Source organism: Oncorhynchus kisutch, unplaced genomic scaffold (assembly GCF_002021735.2).
Source record: "Oncorhynchus kisutch isolate 150728-3 unplaced genomic scaffold, Okis_V2 scaffold3334, whole genome shotgun sequence".
Classification (NCBI taxonomy): domain Eukaryota; kingdom Metazoa; phylum Chordata; class Actinopteri; order Salmoniformes; family Salmonidae; genus Oncorhynchus; species Oncorhynchus kisutch.
In genome coordinates, this window is record NW_022265279.1 from 115,259 (window position 1) to 136,909 (window position 21,651).

Sequence of the window (21,651 nt, forward strand, 5' to 3'; positions counted from 1 at the left end):
CAGGGTCAGGGTTTGAGTCAGGGTTAGGGTTATGAACAGGGTCAGGGTTTGAGTCAGGGTTATGGTTAGGAACAGGGTCAGGGTCAGAGTCAGGGTTATGGTTAGGAACAGGGTCAGGGTCAGGGTTTGAGTCAGGGTTATGGTTAGGAACAGGGTCAGGGTTTGAGTCAGGGTTATGGTTGGCAACAGGGTCAGGGTTTGAGTCAGGGTTATGGTTAGGAACAGGGTCAGGGTTTGAGTCAGGGTTAGGGTTATGAACAGGGTCAGGGTTTGAGTCAGGGTTATGGTTAGGAACAGGGTCAGGGTTTGAGTCAGGGTTATGGTTAGGCACAGGGTCAGGGTTTGAGTCAGGGTTATGGTTAGGCACAGGGTCAGGGTTTGAGTCAGGGTTATGGTTAGGAACAGGGTCGGGGTCAGAGTTAGGATTATGGTTAGGGTTAGGTTTCGGTTTAAGAACAGGCTCAGGGTTAGGGTTAGGGATAGGGTTAGGGTTGCTCACCCAGCGATGTTGGATATGGAGATGCTCTTTGACAGGTTGGAGCCGGGGAAGGGTATGATGGAGGTATGTCTTCGGGAGGGAACAACCAATGAGGAGTGGTCTTCTGGAGACAAGATGGCTGACCAGGGTCGCTCCCTCGATGCACCCGCTGTGATGTCATAAGAGAGGGCCAGCGTTAACAGAGGAATGCGGTAGGATGGTATTGGGTTACGTCCCACATGGCACCCTAATCCTTACATAGTGCACTAATGTTGACATCCAGCCCTGTGGGACTCTATAGGGACCAGATACATCCAGCCCCGTAGGACTCTATAGGGAACAGATACATCCAGCCCCGTAGGACTCTATAGGGAACAGATACATGCAGCCCCGTAGAACTCTATAGGGACCAGATACATCCAGCCCCGTAGGACTCTATAGAGAACAGATACATCCAGCCCCGTAGGACTCTGTAGGGAACAGATACATCCAGCCCTGTAGGACTCTATAGTGAACAGATACATCCAGCCCTGTAGGACTCTATAGGGAACAGATACATGCAGCCCTGTAGGACTCTATAGGGAACAGATACATGCAGCCCTGTAGGACTCTATAGGGAACAGATACATGCAGTCCTGTAGGACTCTGTAGGGAACAGATACACGCAGCCCCGTAGGACTCTATAGGGAACAGATACATGCAGCCCCGTAGGACTCTGTAGGGAACAGATACATCCAGCCCTGTAGGACTCTATAGGGAACAGATACATCCAGCCCTGTAGGACTCTATAGGGAACAGATACATCCAGCCCTGTAGGACTCTATAGTGAACAAATACATGCAGCCCTGTAGGACTCTATAGGGAACAGATACATCCAGCCCTGTAGGACTCTATAGGGAACAGATACATCCAGCCCTGTAGGACTCTATAGGGAACAGATACATCCAGCCCTGTAGGACTCTATAGGGAACAGATACATCCAGCCCTGTAGGACTCTATAGGGAACAGATACATCCAGCCCTGTAGGACTCTATAGGGAACAGATACATCCAGCCCTGTAGGACTCTATAGGGAACAGATACATGCAGCCCTGTAGGACTCTATAGGGAACAGATACATCCAGCCCTGTAGGACTCTATAGGGAACAGATACATCCAGCCCTGTAGGACTCTATAGGGAACAGATACATCCAGCCCTGTAGGACTCTATAGGGAACAGATACATGCAGCCCTGTAGGACTCTATAGGGAACAGATACATCCAGCCCTGTAGGACTCTATAGGTAACAGATACATCCAGCCCTGTACGACTCTATTGGGAACAGATACATGCAGACTTGGATTGTATTCTGACTGGTTAACACCAACAGATCTGGGACCAGGACAAGGCTGTGGTGGCTCTGGTTAACACCAACAGATCTGGGACCAGGACAAGGCTGTGGTGGCTCTGGTTAACACCAACAGATCTGGGACCAGGACAGGGCTGTGGTGGCTCTGGTTAACACCAACAGATCTGGGACCAGGACAGGGCTGTGGTGACTCTGGTTAACACCAACAGATCTGGGACCAGGACAGGACTGTGGTGGCTCTGGTTAACACGAACAGATCTGGGACCAGGACAGGACTGTGGTGGCTCTGGTTAACACCAACAGATCTGGGACCAGGACAGGGATGTGATGACTCTGGTTAACACCAACAGTATGACTATTGAGTATATTTAAGATGGACTCACGGTTTAACCCTCGTTTTGGTCTCCGGGTGACAACAGGAATGGTGGCTGAATCTGGAACTGCAAACTGCTGTCTGGGCGACTGGAGGGAAAACAATCCAGGACTTCAGTAGTGTAAATAAGTTCATGACCTTGATGTCCTGTATGCTACTCATCCTATTGGCTGACAAAATGATCTAGTACATAAAAACATGATGTTCTTGTAGGCTACTCATCCTATTGGCTGACAAAATGATCTAGTACATAAAAACATGATGTTCTTGTAGGCTACTCATCCTATTGGCTGACAAAATGAGCTAGTACATAAAAACATGATGTCCTTGTAGGCTACTCATTTTATAGGCTGACAAAATGGTCTGAAAATAGTTTTAAATACAGTTTTTCCTTACCTTCATCTTCACCTTGGCACAGACAGGCAGGCTTTCTCTACAACTCTTATGAACATGTGAATTGCAATCTGAAAAATACAAAATAAAATGCAACTCTAAATCTTAAAGTAAAAACTTCAACAGAATAATCTTCCAGGGGAGTTCTTTCATGTGTTATGAACTGTGACTGGGGAGATAGACTGGTCTACAGAACCAGAGAGTTGGACTGGTCTACAGAGTTGGACTGGTCTACAGAACCAGAGAGTTGGACTGGTCTACAGAACCAGAGAGTTGGACTGGTCTACAGAGTTGGACTGGTCTACAGAACCAGAGAGTTGGACTGGTCTACAGAACCAGAGAGTTGGACTGGTCTACAGAGTTGGACTGGTCTACAGAACCAGAGAGTTGGACTGGTCTACAGAGTTAGACTGGTCTACAGAACCAGGGAGATAGACTGGTCTACAGAACCAGAGAGATAGACTGGTCTACAGAACCAGAGAGTTGGACTGGTCTACAGAGTTGGACTGGTCTACAGAACCAGAGAGTTGGACTGGTCTACAGAGTTGGACTGGTCTACAGAACCAGAGAGTTGGACTGGTCTACAGAGTTGGACTGGTCTACAGAACCAGAGAGTTGGACTGGTCTACAGAACCAGAGAGTTGGACTGGTCTACAGAACCAGAGAGTTGGACTGGTCTACAGAGTTAGACTGGTCTACAGAACCAGAGAGTTGGACTGGTCTACAGAACCAGAGAGTTGGACTGGTCTACAGAACCAGAGAGTTGGACTGGTCTACAGAGTTGGACTGGTCTACAGAACCAGAGAGTTGGACTGGTCTACAGAGTTAGACTGGTCTACAGAACCAGGGAGATAGACTGGTCTACAGAACCAGAGAGATAGACTGGTCTACAGAACCAGAGAGTTGGACTGGTCTACAGAGTTGGACTGGTCTTCAGAACCAGAGAGTTGGACTGGTCTACAGAGTTGGACTGGTCTACAGAACCAGAGAGTTGGACTGGTCTACAGAGTTGGACTGGTCTACAGAACCAGAGAGTTGGACTGGTCTACAGAACCAGAGAGTTGGACTGGTCTACAGAACCAGAGAGTTGGACTGGTCTACAGAGTTAGACTGGTCTACAGAACCAGAGAGTTGGACTGGTCTACAGAACCAGAGAGTTGGACTGGTCTACAGAGTTGGACTGGTCTACAGAGTTGGACTGGTCTACAGAACCAGAGAGTTGGACTGGTCTACAGAGTTGGACTGGTCTACAGAACCAGAGAGTTGGACTGGTCTACAGAGTTAGACTGGTCTACAGAACCAGAGAGTTGGACTGGTCTACAGAACCAGAGAGTTGGACTGGTCTACAGAGTTGGACTGGTCTACAGAACCAGAGAGTTGGACTGGTCTACAGAACCAGAGAGTTGGACTGGTCTACAGAGTTGGACTGGTCTACAGAACCAGAGAGTTGGACTGGTCTACAGAGTTGGACTGGTCTACAGAACCAGAGAGTTGGACTGGTCTACAGAGTTAGACTGGTCTACAGAACCAGGGAGATAGACTGGTCTACAGAACCAGAGAGATAGACTGGTCTACAGAACCAGAGAGTTGGACTGGTCTACAGAGTTGGACTGGTCTACAGAACCAGAGAGTTGGACTGGTCTACAGAGTTGGACTGGTCTACAGAACCAGAGAGTTGGACTGGTCTACAGAGTTGGACTGGTCTACAGAACCAGAGAGTTGGACTGGTCTACAGAACCAGAGAGTTGGACTGGTCTACAGAACCAGAGAGTTGGACTGGTCTACAGAGTTAGACTGGTCTACAGAACCAGAGAGTTGGACTGGTCTACAGAACCAGAGAGTTGGACTGGTCTACAGAGTTGGACTGGTCTACAGAGTTGGACTGGTCTACAGAACCAGAGAGTTGGACTGGTCTACAGAGTTGGACTGGTCTACAGAACCAGAGAGTTGGACTGGTCTACAGAGTTAGACTGGTCTACAGAACCAGAGAGTTGGACTGGTCTACAGAACCAGAGAGTTGGACTGGTCTACAGAGTTGGACTGGTCTACAGAACCAGAGAGTTGGACTGGTCTACAGAACCAGAGAGTTGGACTGGTCTACAGAGTTGGACTGGTCTACAGAACCAGAGAGTTGGACTGGTCTACAGAGTTGGACTGGTCTACAGAACCAGAGAGTTGGACTGGTCTACAGAGTTAGACTGGTCTACAGAACCAGGGAGATAGACTGGTCTACAGAACCAGAGAGATAGACTGGTCTACAGAACCAGAGAGTTGGACTGGTCTACAGAGTTGGACTGGTCTACAGAACCAGAGAGTTGGACTGGTCTACAGAGTTAGACTGGTCTACAGAACCAGGGAGATAGACTGGTCTACAGAACCAGAGAGATAGACTGGTCTACAGAACCAGAGAGTTGGACTGGTCTACAGAGTTGGACTGGTCTACAGAACCAGAGAGTTGGACTGGTCTACAGAGTTGGACTGGTCTACAGAACCAGAGAGTTGGACTGGTCTACAGAGTTGGACTGGTCTACAGAACCAGAGAGTTGGACTGGTCTACAGAACCAGAGAGTTGGACTGGTCTACAGAACCAGAGAGTTGGACTGGTCTACAGAGTTAGACTGGTCTACAGAACCAGAGAGTTGGACTGGTCTACAGAACCAGAGAGTTGGACTGGTCTACAGAGTTGGACTGGTCTACAGAGTTGGACTGGTCTACAGAACCAGAGAGTTGGACTGGTCTACAGAGTTGGACTGGTCTACAGAACCAGAGAGTTGGACTGGTCTACAGAGTTAGACTGGTCTACAGAACCAGAGAGTTGGACTGGTCTACAGAACCAGAGAGTTGGACTGGTCTACAGAGTTGGACTGGTCTACAGAACCAGAGAGTTAGACTGGTCTACAGAGTTGGACTGGTCTACAGAACCAGAGAGTTGGACTGGTCTACAGAACCAGAGAGTTGGACTGGTCTACAGAGTTGGACTGGTCTACAGAGTTGGACTAGTCTACAGAACCAGAGAGTTGGACTGGTCTACAGAGTTGGACTGGTCTACAGAACCAGAGAGTTGGACTGGTCTACAGAACCAGAGAGTTGGACTGGTCTACAGAGTTGGACTGGTCTACAGAGCCAGAGAGTTGGACTGGTCTACAGAACCAGAGAGTTGGACTGGTATACAGAGTTGGACTGGTCTACAGAACCAGAGAGTTAGACTGGTCTACAGAGTTAGACTGGTCTACAGAACCAGAGAGTTAGACTGGTCTACAGAACCAGAGAGTTGGACTGGTCTACAGAGTTGGACTGGTCTACAGAACCAGAGAGTTAGACTGGTCTACAGAACCAGAGAGTTGGACTGGTCTACAGAACCAGAGAGTTGGACTGGTCTACAGAGTTGGACTGGTCTACAGAGTTGGACTGGTCTACAGAACCAGAGAGTTAGACTGGTCTACAGAGTTGGACTGGTCTACAGAACCAGAGAGTTGGACTGGTCTACAGAACCAGAGAGTTGGACTGGTCTACAGAGTTGGACTGGTCTACAGAGTTGGACTGGTCTACAGAACCAGAGAGTTGGACTGGTCTACAGAGTTGGACTGGTCTACAGAACCAGAGAGTTGGACTGGTCTACAGAACCAGAGAGTTGGACTGGTCTACAGAGTTGGACTGGTCTACAGAGCCAGAGAGTTGGACTGGTCTACAGAACCAGAGAGTTGGACTGGTCTACAGAGTTGGACTGGTCTACAGAACCAGAGAGTTAGACTGGTCTACAGAGTTAGACTGGTCTACAGAACCAGAGAGTTAGACTGGTCTACAGAACCAGAGAGTTAGACTGGTCTACAGAACCAGAGAGTTAGACTGGTCTACAGAACCAGAGAGTTAGACTGGTCTACAGAGATAGACTGGTCTACAGAACCAGAGAGTTGGACTGGTCTACAGAACCAGAGAGTTGGACTGGTCTACAGAACCAGAGAGTTGGACTGGTCTACAGAACCAGAGAGTTAGACTGGTCTACAGAGTTAGACTGGTCTACAGAACCAGAGAGATAGACTGGTCTACAGAACCAGAGAGATAGACTGGTCTACAGAACCAGAGAGTTGGACTGGTCTACAGAACCAGAGAGTTGGACTGGTCTACAGAACCAGAGAGTTGGACTGGTCTACAGAACCAGAGAGTTGGACTGGTCTACAGAACCAGAGAGTTGGACTGGTCTACAGAACCAGAGAGTTGGACTGGTCTACAGAACCATAGAATTGGACTGGTCTACAGAACCAGACAGTTGGACTGGTCTACAGAACCATAGAATTGGACTGGTCTACAGAGCCAGAGAAGTGGACTGGTCTATAGAACCAGAGAAGTGGACTTTTCTACAGAGTTTGACTGGTCTACAGACCTAGAGAGTTGGACTGATCTACAGAACCAGAGAAGTGGACTGGTCTACAGAACCAGAGAAGTGGACTGGTCTATAGAACCAGAGAAGTGGACTTTCCTACAGAGTTTGACTGGTCTACAGACCTAGAGAGTTGGACTGATCTACAGAACCAGAGAGTTGGAGTGGTCTACAGAACCAGAGAGTTGGAGTGGTCTACAGAACCAGAAAGTTGGACTGGTCTACAGAACCAGAGAGTTGGACTGGTCTACAGAACCATAGAAGTGGACTGGTCTACAGAGCCATAGAATTGGACTGGTCTACAGAGCCAGAGAGTTGGACTGGTCTACAGAACCAGAGAGTTGGACTGGTCTACATAACCAGACAGTTGGACGGGTCTAGAGAACCAGAGAGTTGGACTGGTCTACAGAACCAGAGAAGTGGACTGGTCTACAGAGTTGGACTGGTCTACAGAACTAGAGAGTTGGACTGGTCTACAGAACCAGAGAGGTGGACTGGTCTACATAACCAGACAGTTGGACGAGTCTAGAGAACCAGAGAGTTGGACTGGTCTACAGAACCAGAGAGTTGGACTGGTCTACAGAACCAGATAAGTGGACTGGTCTACAGAACCATAGAATTGGACTGGTCTACAGAGCCAGAGAAGTGGACTGGTCTACAGAACCAGAGAAGTGGACTGTTCTACAGAGTTAGACTGGTCTACAGAACTAGAGAGTTGGACTGGTCTACAGAACCAGAGAGTTGGACTGGTCTACAGAACCAGAGAAGTGGACTGGTCTACAGAACCATAGAATTGGACTGGTCTACAGAGCCAGAGAAGTGGACTGGTCTACAGAACCAGAGAAGTGGACTGTTCTACAGAGTTGGACTGGTCTACAGAACTAGAGAGTTGGACTGGTCTACAGAACCAGAGAGTTGGACTGGTCTACAGAACCAGATAATTGGACTGGTCTACAGAACCATAGAATTGGACTGGTCTACAGAACCATAGAATTGGACTGGTCTACAGAGCCAGAGAAGTGGACTAGTCTACAGAACCAGAGAAGTGGACTGGTCTATAGAACCAGAGAAGTGGACTTTTCTACAGAGTTTGACTGGTCTACAGAACTAGAGAGTTGGACTGATCTACAGAACCAGAGAAGTGGACTGGTCTACAGAACCAGAGAAGTGAACTGATCTACAGAACCAGAGAAGTGGACTGGTCTACAGAACCAGAGAAGTGAACTGGTCTACAGAGTTGGACTGGTCTACAGAACTAGAGAGTTGGACTGGTCTACAGAACCAGAGAGTTGGAGTGGTCTACAGAAGCAGAGAGTTGGACTGGTCTACAGAACCAGAAAGTTGGACTGGTCTACAGAACCAGAGAAGTTGACTGGTCTACAGAACCAGAGAGTTGGACTGGTCTACAGAACCAGAGAGTTGGACTGGTCTACAGAACCAGAGAAATGGACTGGTCTACAGAACCAAAGAAGTGGACTGGTCTACAGAGTTGGACTGGTCTACAGAACCAGAGAGTTGGACTGGTCTACAGAGTTGGACTGGTCTACAGAACCAGAGAGTTGGACTGGTCTACAGAGTTAGACTGGTCTACAGAACCAGGGAGATAGACTGGTCTACAGAACCAGAGAGATAGACTGGTCTACAGAACCAGAGAGTTGGACTGGTCTACAGAGTTGGACTGGTCTACAGAACCAGAGAGTTGGACTGGTCTACAGAGTTAGACTGGTCTACAGAACCAGGGAGATAGACTGGTCTACAGAACCAGAGAGATAGACTGGTCTACAGAACCAGAGAGTTGGACTGGTCTACAGAGTTGGACTGGTCTACAGAACCAGAGAGTTGGACTGGTCTACAGAGTTGGACTGGTCTACAGAACCAGAGAGTTGGACTGGTCTACAGAGTTGGACTGGTCTACAGAACCAGAGAGTTGGACTGGTCTACAGAACCAGAGAGTTGGACTGGTCTACAGAACCAGAGAGTTGGACTGGTCTACAGAGTTAGACTGGTCTACAGAACCAGAGAGTTGGACTGGTCTACAGAACCAGAGAGTTGGACTGGTCTACAGAGTTGGACTGGTCTACAGAGTTGGACTGGTCTACAGAACCAGAGAGTTGGACTGGTCTACAGAGTTGGACTGGTCTACAGAACCAGAGAGTTGGACTGGTCTACAGAGTTAGACTGGTCTACAGAACCAGAGAGTTGGACTGGTCTACAGAACCAGAGAGTTGGACTGGTCTACAGAGTTGGACTGGTCTACAGAACCAGAGAGTTAGACTGGTCTACAGAGTTGGACTGGTCTACAGAACCAGAGAGTTGGACTGGTCTACAGAACCAGAGAGTTGGACTGGTCTACAGAGTTGGACTGGTCTACAGAGTTGGACTAGTCTACAGAACCAGAGAGTTGGACTGGTCTACAGAGTTGGACTGGTCTACAGAACCAGAGAGTTGGACTGGTCTACAGAACCAGAGAGTTGGACTGGTCTACAGAGTTGGACTGGTCTACAGAGCCAGAGAGTTGGACTGGTCTACAGAACCAGAGAGTTGGACTGGTATACAGAGTTGGACTGGTCTACAGAACCAGAGAGTTAGACTGGTCTACAGAGTTAGACTGGTCTACAGAACCAGAGAGTTAGACTGGTCTACAGAACCAGAGAGTTGGACTGGTCTACAGAGTTGGACTGGTCTACAGAACCAGAGAGTTAGACTGGTCTACAGAACCAGAGAGTTGGACTGGTCTACAGAACCAGAGAGTTGGACTGGTCTACAGAGTTGGACTGGTCTACAGAGTTGGACTGGTCTACAGAACCAGAGAGTTAGACTGGTCTACAGAGTTGGACTGGTCTACAGAACCAGAGAGTTGGACTGGTCTACAGAACCAGAGAGTTGGACTGGTCTACAGAGTTGGACTGGTCTACAGAGTTGGACTGGTCTACAGAACCAGAGAGTTGGACTGGTCTACAGAGTTGGACTGGTCTACAGAACCAGAGAGTTGGACTGGTCTACAGAACCAGAGAGTTGGACTGGTCTACAGAGTTGGACTGGTCTACAGAGCCAGAGAGTTGGACTGGTCTACAGAACCAGAGAGTTGGACTGGTCTACAGAGTTGGACTGGTCTACAGAACCAGAGAGTTAGACTGGTCTACAGAGTTAGACTGGTCTACAGAACCAGAGAGTTAGACTGGTCTACAGAACCAGAGAGTTAGACTGGTCTACAGAACCAGAGAGTTAGACTGGTCTACAGAACCAGAGAGTTAGACTGGTCTACAGAGATAGACTGGTCTACAGAACCAGAGAGTTGGACTGGTCTACAGAACCAGAGAGTTGGACTGGTCTACAGAACCAGAGAGTTGGACTGGTCTACAGAACCAGAGAGTTAGACTGGTCTACAGAGTTAGACTGGTCTACAGAACCAGAGAGATAGACTGGTCTACAGAACCAGAGAGATAGACTGGTCTACAGAACCAGAGAGTTGGACTGGTCTACAGAACCAGAGAGTTGGACTGGTCTACAGAACCAGAGAGTTGGACTGGTCTACAGAACCAGAGAGTTGGACTGGTCTACAGAACCAGAGAGTTGGACTGGTCTACAGAACCAGAGAGTTGGACTGGTCTACAGAACCATAGAATTGGACTGGTCTACAGAACCAGACAGTTGGACTGGTCTACAGAACCATAGAATTGGACTGGTCTACAGAGCCAGAGAAGTGGACTGGTCTATAGAACCAGAGAAGTGGACTTTTCTACAGAGTTTGACTGGTCTACAGACCTAGAGAGTTGGACTGATCTACAGAACCAGAGAAGTGGACTGGTCTACAGAACCAGAGAAGTGGACTGGTCTATAGAACCAGAGAAGTGGACTTTCCTACAGAGTTTGACTGGTCTACAGACCTAGAGAGTTGGACTGATCTACAGAACCAGAGAGTTGGAGTGGTCTACAGAACCAGAGAGTTGGAGTGGTCTACAGAACCAGAAAGTTGGACTGGTCTACAGAACCAGAGAGTTGGACTGGTCTACAGAACCATAGAAGTGGACTGGTCTACAGAGCCATAGAATTGGACTGGTCTACAGAGCCAGAGAGTTGGACTGGTCTACAGAACCAGAGAGTTGGACTGGTCTACATAACCAGACAGTTGGACGGGTCTAGAGAACCAGAGAGTTGGACTGGTCTACAGAACCAGAGAAGTGGACTGGTCTACAGAGTTGGACTGGTCTACAGAACTAGAGAGTTGGACTGGTCTACAGAACCAGAGAGGTGGACTGGTCTACATAACCAGACAGTTGGACGAGTCTAGAGAACCAGAGAGTTGGACTGGTCTACAGAACCAGAGAGTTGGACTGGTCTACAGAACCAGATAAGTGGACTGGTCTACAGAACCATAGAATTGGACTGGTCTACAGAGCCAGAGAAGTGGACTGGTCTACAGAACCAGAGAAGTGGACTGTTCTACAGAGTTAGACTGGTCTACAGAACTAGAGAGTTGGACTGGTCTACAGAACCAGAGAGTTGGACTGGTCTACAGAACCAGAGAAGTGGACTGGTCTACAGAACCATAGAATTGGACTGGTCTACAGAGCCAGAGAAGTGGACTGGTCTACAGAACCAGAGAAGTGGACTGTTCTACAGAGTTGGACTGGTCTACAGAACTAGAGAGTTGGACTGGTCTACAGAACCAGAGAGTTGGACTGGTCTACAGAACCAGATAATTGGACTGGTCTACAGAACCATAGAATTGGACTGGTCTACAGAACCATAGAATTGGACTGGTCTACAGAGCCAGAGAAGTGGACTAGTCTACAGAACCAGAGAAGTGGACTGGTCTATAGAACCAGAGAAGTGGACTTTTCTACAGAGTTTGACTGGTCTACAGAACTAGAGAGTTGGACTGATCTACAGAACCAGAGAAGTGGACTGGTCTACAGAACCAGAGAAGTGAACTGATCTACAGAACCAGAGAAGTGGACTGGTCTACAGAACCAGAGAAGTGAACTGGTCTACAGAGTTGGACTGGTCTACAGAACTAGAGAGTTGGACTGGTCTACAGAACCAGAGAGTTGGAGTGGTCTACAGAAGCAGAGAGTTGGACTGGTCTACAGAACCAGAAAGTTGGACTGGTCTACAGAACCAGAGAAGTTGACTGGTCTACAGAACCAGAGAGTTGGACTGGTCTACAGAACCAGAGAGTTGGACTGGTCTACAGAACCAGAGAAATGGACTGGTCTACAGAACCAAAGAAGTGGACTGGTCTACAGAGTTGGACTGGTCTACAGAACTAGAGTGTTGGCGTATGTCCAGAATGACACCATAGTCCTTTAGGGATTCTTGAAAGTTGGGACATTCCTTGTTGGGAAACTTTATATTTATCGTCAATTTGTTTTTCTTTTGTTGTATTAATTCAGATTAAATTACATTTAGTGGAATTTAATTTGGGAAAGATTTGCTTTTGTAATTCTCTAAATATTTTCTATATTATACATTTTCATATTGGCTCTATGCCTAGACATGCCCTTGTCTGGAGCAAATTATACCAGTTTCAACTCTCCAATTATATATATTTTTATTCTATAAACCTGCAATAATATTTTTATAGTTTTAAAATAAATATCTTGTAGTTTCTTGTGAGAGCCCTCTCTGCCTTTAAGAGAAATAGTCTTAAAAAATGTGATTCCTAAAAGATGTCCCTGGAGATATGGTGAACTCCGTCAAATTGGTCTTAAATCCTAAATGAATCAGGGATGAGCAGGGAAAGCTATACCATAAGGACCCCATCTTCATGTCCTCATTCTATGTAGTACAAGAAGACCACTCTGGAAAGTTCTCTACTTTTAATAGATGAAATCATAAAATATTGAAATCACCATTATCACAACAATGAGCTGTCAACTCCATCTCCTTGATAGAATTTTTTCATTTTGGTTTAAATATGTTTATTTTGATTAGTTTTTAGTCATGAAGCAACTGAAGAAAAACTAAATTGCTACCTTGTATACCACTTCAATTCCATAAATCAAACTCATTCAGATTGTTTTCTAACGTCAACTCTGTAAAACAAACTCATTCAGGTTGTTGTCGAACGTCACAACTCATTCAGAGTGTTGTCTGACGTCAACTCCGTAAGTCATCCACATACATAGACACTCTGTCTTTACTCAAAGTCAGTGGTATTCAGTTAGTAAAGGTTGAAAAAAGCAAGGGGCCTAAACAGCTACTCTGGGGAATTCCTGATTCTACCTGCAAGGGGCCTAAACAGCTGCCCTGGGGAATTCCTGATTCTACCTGGATTATGTTTGAGAGGCTTCCATTAACAGTCTGATGGCCTAGAGATAGAAGCTGTTTCAGTCTCAGCTTTGATGCACCTGTACTGAGCTCGCTTTCTGGATGGTAGTGGTGTGAACAGGCAGTGGCTCGGGTGGTTATTGTCCTTGATGATCTTTATGGCGGCAGGGTAGCCTAGTGGTTAGAGCGTTGGTCTAGTAACCGAAATGTTGCAAGTTCGAATCCCCGAGCTGACAAGGTCTGTCGTTCTGCCCCTGAACAGGCAGTTAACCCACTGTTCCTAGGCTGTCATTGAAAATAAGAATTTGTTCTTAACTGACTTGCCTGGTAAAATAAAGGTAAAATAAAAATAAAATGTCACTTCCTGTGACATCGGGTGGTGTAGGTGTCCTGGAGGGCAGGTAGTTTGCCCCCGGTGATGCGTTGTGCAGACCGCATTACCCTCTGGAGAGCCTTGCGGTTGTGGGCGGTGCAGTTGCCATTCCGGGCGTGGTACAGCCCGAAAGGATGCTCTCGATTGTGCATGTGTAAAAGTTTGTGAGGGTTTTAGGTGACAAGCCACATTTCTTCAGCCTCCTGAGTTTGAAGAGGTGTTGTTGCACCTTCTTCACCACACTGTCTGTTTGGATGGACCATTTCATATTGTCAGTGATGTGTACGCAGAGGAACTTAAAATGTGTACGCAGAGGAACTCCATCAGCCACGGAGAAGGAGATTCCACAGTCCTTGGTAGCGGGCCACGTTGGTGGCACTGTATTATCCTCAAAGTGGCAAAGAAGGTGTTTAGTTTACCTGGAAGCAAGACGTCGGTGTCCGTGACGTGGCTGGTTTACCTTTTGCAGTCCGTGATTGTCTGCAGACAATCGTCTCGTGTCTGAGCCGTTGAATTGCGACTCCACTTTGTCGACATTTGGATGATTTGATTTAATTTAAACTTTTTATTTATTTTAACCTTTAACTAGGCAAGTCAGTTAAGATCAAACTCTTATTTACAATGACGGCCTACCCCGGCCAAACCCGGACGACGCTGGGCCAATTGTGCAAAGCCCTATGGTATTATTCTCTGACACTATCCAGAACATATCCCAGTCCCTGTAATCAAAACAATCTTGAAACGTGGATTCCCGATTGGTCAGACTGGCGTTAAATAGTCCTTAGCATGGGTACTTCCTGTTTAAGTTTCTGCCTATAGGAATGGAGGAGCAAAATAGATACGTGTTCATATTTGACGAAATAAGGGCGGGGGAGGGCCTTGTAAGCATTGCGGAAGTTAGAGTAGCAATGATCCAGTGGTTTTCCAGTGCGAGTGCTACAGTCGATATGCTGATAGAATTTAGGTAGCCTTGTTCTCAAATTTTGTTTGTTAAAATCCCCAGCTACAATTAATTCAGCCTCAGCATATATGGTTTCCAATATAGTCCATTGAAGTTCCTTGAGGGCCATTGTGGTATTGACTTGAGGGGGGATATATATGGCTGTGACAATAACAAAAGATAATTATCTTGAGAGATAATATGGTCGGCATTTGATTATGAGGAATTCTAGGTCAGGTGAACAAAAATACTTGAATTCCTGTTGTTACAATTACACCATGAGTCATTAAACATGATACCCCCGCCCTTCTTCCCAAAGAGATGTTTATTACTGTCTGCGCGACGACAGAGTATGTTACAATCCCTGATGTCTCTCTGGAAAGCAAACCTCGCCCTGATTTCATCGACCATGTTATCTAGGGACTGGACATTGGAGAGTAATATACTCGGGAGTGGTGGGTGGTGTGCGCACCTCCGAAGTCTGACCAGAAGACTGATCTGTCTGCCTCTTCTCCGGCAGAGTTGTTTTGGATCAGCCTCTGGAATCAGTTCAATTGCCCCGAGTGGTGCGGACAAAGGATCCGCTTCGGGAAAGTCGTATTCCTGGTCGTAGTGTTGGTAAGTTGACATCGCTCTGATATCCAATAGTTCTTCCCGGCTGTATGTAATAAAACTTAAGATTGTCTGGGCTAACAATGTAAGAAATAATACATCAAAATAAAAATAAATACTGAAATGTTTCCTAAGGATTAGAAGCAAGGCAGCCCTCTCTGTCGGCGCCATCTTGAGCGATATGGTGTGTATCTACTAAACCTGCTAATAGTTGGTTTTGTTAGAGTTGTATTGACTGATGCTGTCTTACTGGTGCAGAGAAAGGCATCCTTAGTGTTGATGGTTTTGCTGCATTGGTGGCAGGAGGAGGATTGTGTCTGGGAGGAGACCATGCTGAAGTGATGTCCGTTCAGCATACATCTCTCTCTGGCCTTTGCCTCTCTCCTCTCGTCTTTGTCTCGACTCTTCTCTCCATCCTTTTCCTGCAGGTGGAAGAAGGGGGATTAGGAGTAGAAACAGAATAAGGTCAGACAGTACAGCTACCCTCTCTCTCCGTTCCTCCTTTCCCTGCCTTGAAACAGAATGAGGTCAGACAGTACAGCGACCCTCTCTCTCCGTTCCTCCTTTCCCTGCCTTGAAACAGAATGAGGTCAGACAGTAGATCTACCCTCTCTCTCCGTTCCTCCTTTCCCTGCCTAGAAACAGAATGAGGTCAGAGAGTACAGCGACCCTCTCTCTCCGTTCCTCCTTCCCTGTCTAGAAACAGAATGAGGTCAGAGAGTACAGCTACCCACTCTCTCCGTTCCTCCTTTCCCTGCCTAGAAACAGAATGAGGTCAGACAGTACAGCTACCCTCTCTCTCCGTTCCTCCTTTCCCTGCCTAGAAAGGATCTGTATGGTTACTAGTCCCTTATATAGACCACAGATGATCTCTACTGACCAGGATCTGTTACTCTGTATGGTTACTAGTCCTTATATAGACCACAGATGATCTCTACTGACCAGGATCTGTTACTCTGTATGGTGACTAGTCCTTATATAGACCACAGATTACCTCTACTGACCAGGATCTGTATGGTAACTAGTCCTTATATAGACCACAGATGACCTCTACTGACCAGGATCTGTATGGTAACTAGTCCTTATATAGACCACAGATGACCTCTACTGACCAGGATCTGTATGGTAACTAGTCCTTATATAGACCACAGATGACCTCTACTGACCAGGATCTGTATGGTAACTAGTCCTTATATAGACCACAGATGACCTCTACTGACCAGGATCTGTATGGTTACTAGTCCTTATATAGACCACAGATGACCTCTACTGACCAGGATCTGTATGGTTACTAGTCCTTATATAGACCACAGATGACCTCTACTGACCAGGATCTGTTACTCTGTATGGTAACTAGTCCTTATATAGACCTCAGATGACCTCTACTGACCAGGATCTGTATGGTAACTAGTCCTTATATAGACGACAGATGGCCTCTACTGACCAGGATCTGTATGGTAACTAGTCCTTATATAGACCACAGATGATCTCTACTGACCAGGATCTATATGGTTACTAGTCCTTATATAGACCACAGATGACCTCTACTGACCAGGATCTGTTACTCTCTATGGTAACTAGTCCTTATATAGACCACAGATGCACTCTACTGACCAGGATCTGATACTCTTCATGGTAACTAGTCCTTATATAGACCACAGATGACCTCTACTGACCAGGATCTGTTACTCTATGGTTACTAGTTTTTATATAGACGACAGATGACCTCTACTGACCAGGATCTGATACTCTTCATGGTAACTAGTCCTCATATAGACCACAGATGACCTCTACTGACCAGGATATGTATGGTAACTAGTCCTTATATAGACGACAGATGACCTCTACTGACCAGGATCTGATACTCTTCATGGTAACTAGTCCTCATATAGACCACAGATGACCTCTACTGACCAGGATCTGATACTCTTTATGGTAACTAGTCCTTATATAGACCACAGATGACCTCTACTGACCAGGATCTGATACTCTTTATGGTAACTAGTCCTTATATAGACCACAGATGACCTCTACTGACCAGGATCTGTATGGTAACTAGTCCTTATATAGATGACAGGTGACCTCTACTGACCAGGATCTGATACTCTTTATGGTAACTAGTCCTTATATAGACCACAGATGACCTCTACTGACCAGGATCTGATACTCTTTATGGTAACTAGTCCTTATATAGACGACAGATGACCTCTACTGACCAGGATCTGTATGGTAACTAGTCCTTATATAGACGACAGGTGACCTCTACTGACCAGGATCTGATACTCTTTATGGTAACTAGTCCTTATATAGACCACAGATGACCTCTACTGACCAGGATCTGATACTCTTTATGGTAACTAGTCCTTATATAGACCACAGATGACCTCTACTGACCAGGATCTGATACTCTTTATGGTAACTAGCCCTTATATAATCCGACGTCTGCATTGACCGTGCAGCGTTTACAATCATACGGCCTCTGCAGAAGTCAGGGCCATTAATACTTCCTATGTTTCGCAGAGTATGCACAGAGCTGTTGTCAAGGAAGTTGTCGAGGAAGTGAATTTGTGTTTACACAAGACTTCACGCCCCCGAACCTACCGTCGACCAATCACGTCAATGTGGAGTCATATGGAGCCCTCCACGTTGTTACACAATTTGACAGGATTACATCACACCCTCCCTACAGCGCCTCCCGACCACATGTTGGAATCTAGCTTACATCGCCTCTTCCCCTTTACGCTCACTTCCCCTTACATTCAGGAAGTTGCAAGCAGCTGAATAGCATAAAAACTCTCCAATACAGAATAACAACTTGGTCATCTCAACAACTTTTCTCAAAATATCAAGGTCAAGCGTGTTTAAAACATTGACTTCCAGTAGCTGGTTCTCAAAACTAAGCACACAATATATTTTACACCTATTGGAAACGGAGATGCTAACAGGACCAGAATCACACTGTTCATTCCTCCCAGACCTACCAAACCCATCTGTATCCTACCAATTCCATCTGTATCCTACCAAACCCACCTGTATCAAACCAAACCCATCTTGTATCCTACCAAACCCATCTTGTATCCTACCAAACCCATCTGTATCCTACCAAACCCATCTGTATCCTACCAAACCCATCTGTATCCTACCAAACCCATCTGTATACTACCAAACCCATCTGTATCCTTCCAAACCCATCTGTATCCTACCAAACCCATCTGTATCCTACCAAACCCATCTGTTTCCTACCAAGCCCATCTGTATCCTACCAAACCCATCTGTTTCCTACCAAGCCCATCTGTTTCCTACCTACTCCCGTCGTACCTCCAAACCCATCTGTATCCTACCAAACCCATCTGTATCCTACTGTCCTCTACCCTTGTCCTCCTACTGTCCTCTACCCCTGTCCTCCTGCGGTACCTACCCCTGTCCTCTACCCCTGTCATCTACCCCTGTCCTCTACCCCTGTCCTTCTACTGTCCTCCTACTGTTCTCTACCCCTGACCCCCTACTGTCCACTACCCCTGTCCTCCTACTGTCCACTACCCCTGTCCTCCTGCGGTACCTACCCCTGTCCTCCTGCGGTACCTACCCCTGTCCTCCTGCGGTACCTACCCCTGTCCTCTACCCCTGTCCTCCTGCGGCACCTACCCCTGTCCTCTACCCCTGTCCTCCTACTGTCCACTACCCCTGTCCTCCTACTGTCCACTACCCCTGTCCTCCTACTGTCCTCTACCCCTGTCCTCCTACTGTCCACTACCCCTGTCCTCCTACTGTCATCTACCCCTGTCCTCTACCCCCGTCCCCTACCCCTGTATCTACCCCTGTCCTCTACCCCTGTCCTCCTACTGTATCTACCCCTGTCCTCCTACTGTAACTACCCCTGTCCTCTACCCCTGTCCTCTACCCCTGTTCTCCTACTGTAACTACCCCTGTCCTCTACCCCTGTTCTCCTACTGTATCTACCCCTGTCCTCCTACTGTAACTACCCCTGTCCTCTACCCCTGTTCTCCTACTGTATCTACCCCTGTCCTCCTACTGTAACTACCCCTGTCCTCTACCCCTGTCCTCCTACTGTAACTACCCCTGTCCTCTACCCCTGTTCTCCTACTGTATCTACCCCTGTCCTCCTACTGTACCTACCCCTGTCCTCCTACTGTAACTACCCCTGTCCTCTACCCCTGTCCTCCTACTGTAACTACCCCTGTCCTCTACCCCTGTTCTCCTACTGTATCTACCCCTGTTCTCCTACTGTATCTACCCCTGTCCTCCTACTGTATCTACCCCTGTCCTCCTACTGTATCTACCCCTGTTCTCCTACTGTATCTACCCCTGTCCTCCTACTGTATCTACCCCTGTCCTCCTACTGTAACTACCCCTGTCCTCTACCCCTGTTCTCCTACTGTATCTACCCCTGTTCTCCTACTGTACCTACCCCTGTCCCCTACCCCTGTCCTCCTACTGTATCTACCCCTGTCCTCCTACTGTAACTACCCCTGTCCTCTACCCCTGTTCTCCTACTGTATCTACCCCTGTCCTCCTACTGTAACTACCCCTGTCCTCTACCCCTGTCCTCCTACTGTACCTACCTCTAGTCCTCGCCCACACTTTAACTTCATGGAGAGACCTTTGACATCAAAGAACCTTCGATACAACATCTCTGTTACTTTCAGTGACTGTGAGCCCCAGACAGGCTGATATCTAACCTTACAATGCTACAACCATCTAAACCACAGCCTCCACTGACTGAACACCACAGTACCACAGCACTTCACAACACTAATTCCTATCAGAGTAGGGAGAGAGACAGTGAGAACCAGGAAGTGATGTAACAGTGTACAGGGGGTGCCCAGTTCCTATCAGAGTAGGGAGAGAGACAGAGCACCAGGAAGTGATGCAACAGTGTAAAGGGAGTGCTGTTTCTGAGGAAGTGATGCAACAGTGTAAAGGGAGTGCTGTTTCTGACTTAACCACCATCTCCAGTAGTAAGAGACAGGTATTCATAGAATAACATAGAACTCTAGCGGTCTGTCTTAGCTGCTGGTCGTGGCTGAGGTCTGTCTTAGCCGCTGGTCGTGGCTGAGGTCTGTCTTAGCCGCTGGTCGTGGCTGAGGTCTGTCGTGGCTGAGGTCTGTCTTAGCCGCTGGTCGTGGCTGAGGTCTGTCTTAGCCGCTGGTCGTGGCTGAGGTCTGTCTTAGCTGCTGGTCGTGGCTGAGGTCTGTCTTAGCTGCTGGTCGTGGCTGAGGTCTGTCTTAGCCGCTGGTCGTGGCTGAGGTCTGTCTTAGCCGCTGGTCGTGGCTGAGGTCTGTCTTAGCCGCTGGTCGTGGCTGAGGTCTGTCGTGGCTGAGGTCTATCTTAGCTGCTGGTCGTGGCTGAGGTCTGTCTTAGCCGCTGGTCGTGGCTGAGGTCTGTCTTAGCTGCTGGTCGTGGCTGAGGTCTGTCGTGGCTGAGGTCTGTCTTAGCCGCTGGTCGTGACTGAGGTCTGTCTTAGCTGCTGGTTGTGGCTGAGGTCTGTCTTAGCTGCTGGTCGTGACTGAGGTCTGTCTTAGCTGCTGGTCGTGACTGAGGTCTGTCTTAGCTGCTGGTCGTGGCTGAGGTCTGTCGTGGCTGAGGTCTGTTGTGGCTGAGGTCTGTCTTAGCTGCTGGTCGTGGCTGAGGTCTGTCTTAGCCGCTGGTCGTGGCTGAGGTCTGTCTTAGCCGCTGGTCGTGGCTGAGGTCTGTCTTAGCTGCTGGTCGTGGCTGAGGTCTGTCTTAGCTGCTGGTCATGGCTGAGGTCTGTCTTAGCTGCTGGTCGTGGCTGAGGTCTGTCTTAGCTGCTGGTCGTGGCTGAGGTCTGTCTTAACTGCTGGTCGTGGCTGAGGTCTGTCTTAGCTGCTGGTCGTGGCTGAGGTCTGTCTTAGCTGCTGGTCTTAGCTGCTGGTCGTGGCTGAGGTCTGTCTTAGCTGCTGGTCGTTGCTGAGGTCTGTCATTAAAGCTGTTGGCCCGTTAAAGCGACTGGCTAGCTGCTGTGGTGACAGAGAGAGAGAGAGCTGGAGTCCATAGAGAGAGTGTCCTCTTCCTGTTCTACTTCTCTTACTGCTCAGTGCTGCTGCTTCCGCTACTAATACTATTCTGTTTCTCTGGTATCTATCTCTCATCTCTTCTCTCTGCAACACAACACAACACTGTAACATTAGCACAAACGTCATCAACTGAGTCAGATCAAATTAGGGTCATGTCACAGTGAAACGTGAAAACAGACCTCTTGGTGTAACACCACCAAAGCTCTTAATAATAATTTATCAACGTTGTTAAAACCCATAGCAAGGGGTCAATTTATCACCTTCAGTGAAGTTTTTCAGAGTTGAAATGTTTATTTGTGAAAACAGATTGGGGTTCCTCTGAAACACTAGTGTGTTCTGAACAGTGACTGTGACAATGGTAAGATGTCAAGTACAGATGTCGTATCTTCATTTGAGCCAGTTTCACACAGCAGCAAAAAAGTCCTGCA

General features: G+C 47.5%; 2 protein-coding genes across 4 annotated transcripts in view; both read right to left on the minus strand.

Moving 5' to 3' along the window:
• Nucleotides 1–19,935, minus strand: part of LOC109881229 (A-kinase anchor protein 13) — a 95,202-nt gene extending 75,267 nt beyond the window's left edge. For all 3 annotated transcript variants that reach the window (XM_031820399.1, XM_031820398.1, XM_031820397.1), the window contains exons 1-5: nt 19,751–19,935; nt 15,418–15,589; nt 2,595–2,662; nt 2,209–2,287; nt 500–647 (exon numbers count right to left, since the gene is read on the minus strand). In XM_031820399.1, the coding sequence (XP_031676259.1) occupies nt 500–647; nt 2,209–2,287; nt 2,595–2,662; nt 15,418–15,589; nt 19,751–19,819 (536 nt within the window). In that variant the 5' untranslated portion in view covers nt 19,820–19,935. The remainder of the gene's footprint in view (nt 1–499; nt 648–2,208; nt 2,288–2,594; nt 2,663–15,417; nt 15,590–19,750) is intronic.
• Nucleotides 19,936–21,070: 1,135 nt separating this feature from the next.
• Nucleotides 21,071–21,651, minus strand: part of LOC116371495 (cell surface glycoprotein 1-like) — a 43,141-nt gene continuing 42,560 nt past the window's right edge. The window contains exon 7 of the mRNA XM_031820401.1: nt 21,071–21,166. Within this exon, the coding sequence (XP_031676261.1) occupies nt 21,071–21,166 (96 nt within the window). The remainder of the gene's footprint in view (nt 21,167–21,651) is intronic.